Here is a 2,424-nt window from a genome sequence, read left to right as displayed (position 1 = left end):
ACAAGTCTAGATCTCCTAATTCAGAGTACAAAAAACGTGCTAAACTGTAACTATCCACCCAGAAATTCGCAATGGCGCGCACTCCCCTCACGGCCAACGGAAAGGGAGAACCCGTATTTCTGGCACTGGCAAGCCTCCCAAGAAGTTCAAGCGCGTTGCCATTTCATACGCCTACAAGCTTTCGGTTGTGGAGGGAACCTGATTGGGAGCTGCTACGACGGTTGCTGGAAGAAGTGCCCGTAGTGCGCCATGCTGTGGATACGCGTCACGACAGAAAACTTCGTAGTTCCCGAAGAATAACTTGATAACTAAATTGTTTTGTTTAAATAATACGTGATAGAGATGCGTCGGTACATGTACAGATCTTGTGTATTTTGCAACAATACAACTTCAAAAATATTGGGTCTGAAGTAGGAGATCTCAAATACGGTACATGAGCCGAGCCTGGGAGCGTTTTCCATGTGTATAATGATTCTTTGGCGCGAAATATTCCGCTCCCTAATGTGCTGAGGGACATGTGGCTGTCGCAAAACTAAGCATTAGAGAACTTTAGTTTCTGGAATAAACTTTACTGGAATATGGGACCAGTTTCTTGCTCGAGTGATATTCCAAAGGTACACTTTGAAGTTTAGGCAGGTTGCCGTACACTGTGCCATAGCCGTAGAGGCTAGGGTAAGAAACTACAAAATTGAACAGGGGAGAAATGCGATGCCGACGAGAAGGAAGCGCGCTTCCGCATCTTAGCGCTGTACGCGATGGGATGTGAAGCCGAAGCCGCCGCGCTGTACGCAGCAGAGTTCATGCATCACCAGGACCTGTCATGGCAACCTTTTTGGTCTTGGATTCGGTGCGCTTGCTTTGTACCAAGGTTTCATTGTCCTTCTTCTGAACGTAAACCTCCACCAAGCGCTCCAGCTCGTTTTCGTCGACAGACTTATGTGGTTCTTGGCCTGCGGTATACATAGGTGTAGTCTACACACAACCAGCGAACAAAATTCCGTAGCATAAGTCATACCTGACATGGCTCGCTCCTTTGCGCGCTTCGATCGGTACTCTTTTTTTTCAACTTGTCAACGTGCTTGCGTACACCGCCAGCAGACAGCTCCTTGCTCAGCGCTGAGCCCAGACGCTCCGTAATTTCGACCCACCGCTCCGGCTTCGAGGCGCTATGAAGCTAGAAGATCCCGTCATCACCAACCACCTCGTTCATGAGCATGCAGTCTGCTTTCACCGAGTACGCGATGCGCTTTTTGCGGGCTTTCTCGCTCTTGTTTACTTGACACAGTCGCTTGAGCAGAGGGTCTCGTCATCGCCTCCACCACTGCGTACGGGTGGCGCTGCCACGACTTGCAAGACTTGTGGCTCGTCACCGTCCAACTCGACGTCTGACTGCATTATCGTTGTAGTTAGCGACACGTTGTCCGGTGACACCATCGGAATGAACACGTACTGTAGTCTCTGAAGGTATCCAGGTAAGGAGCTGATTAGCGCGTTTGTCCAATGCTCTGGGGCTTCTGTCGGCTTTTACCTGGAGTCGCGCGGGGGGTCGTGGCTGGCGCCGAGATTTTGCAGGTTGGTTGACTCCCTTTGCCCAAGGTTGCCGCACGCAATTGGTGCGATATCACCTAGACTGACGTCGAGTTTATCAGGTTATAGGGTTTTACAGGAATCCGCTGAGCTATGGCACTGGAATATCTCTGTATTCCAACTGGAACAAGCTTTTGGTATATCAATATGCAAGTTACGTTTTAAGTACGATTTTATTGCAAGATTTTATTCCAAGGTGACGATATATTCCAGAAACTAAAGTTCTCTATTGAGTGTAGTGGCAATTATGGCAGTGAAATATTCAGATTAAAGTTACCAACCACTATGGCGGCTTGAACCTGTCATTTTCGAACTTCCGACGTCGTTACAACAAACAGTACAATGGCGACTTCCAGCTCCAAGGCGTTTGCACCAGTGTCACTCTCGGCGTATCAAGCAGGGATGCTCGAGACTTTAATGACACAGCAAGTGCAAGACGCCATGCTCGCTCGCTCGGTGCAGGTTGCTAAGGAGAACGAGCTCGACTCGGATTGGCGCTTCGTTAGTTCACTTGGCCAGCTCAAGACATTCAAGCTGCGAGGGCCCGATCCGTTCAGCTCAACGTCATCTTGGGCTACGACCCTCGAGAAGACCGCACGCTCTACAGCATGCAACTTAAACGACAGGTCCACCTTGGGAGGACACACGTACAACAAGCGCAACCGAAGCAGTAGCTGGACGCGTCAAACGATTGGTGGCGATTGTGTTCAAAGAGAATCTCAGTCACTTCAGTCCTTTCGCACCTTCGGACGTGTCCAAGGCAATTACCGGGACATCGTGGGTGTTCACCACGCAGTAAACTCGTCAGACTTCGTTCACTACCAGAAACTACTGTCC

The 2,424-nt window shown here is 49.7% G+C and overlaps 1 protein-coding gene across 1 annotated transcript; it reads right to left on the bottom strand.

Annotated features, from left to right (window-relative positions):
* Positions 1-798: 798 nt before the first annotated feature.
* On the bottom strand, positions 799-1,434 carry PITG_22063 (uncharacterized protein; the record flags this gene model as incomplete). Its single annotated transcript, XM_002894683.1, has 3 exons — positions 799-972; positions 1,016-1,166; positions 1,277-1,434. 3 exons carry the CDS (start codon positions 1,432-1,434, stop codon positions 799-801), a joined length of 483 nt encoding a protein of 160 aa, XP_002894729.1.
* Between the last annotated feature and the right edge of the window lie 990 nt (positions 1,435-2,424).

Source organism: Phytophthora infestans, genomic scaffold (genome assembly GCF_000142945.1).
Source record: "Phytophthora infestans T30-4 supercont1.1192 genomic scaffold, whole genome shotgun sequence".
In the NCBI taxonomy this organism is placed as follows: Eukaryota; Oomycota; class Peronosporomycetes; order Peronosporales; family Peronosporaceae; genus Phytophthora; species Phytophthora infestans.
This window is presented reverse-complemented; position numbering and strand designations above follow the sequence as displayed.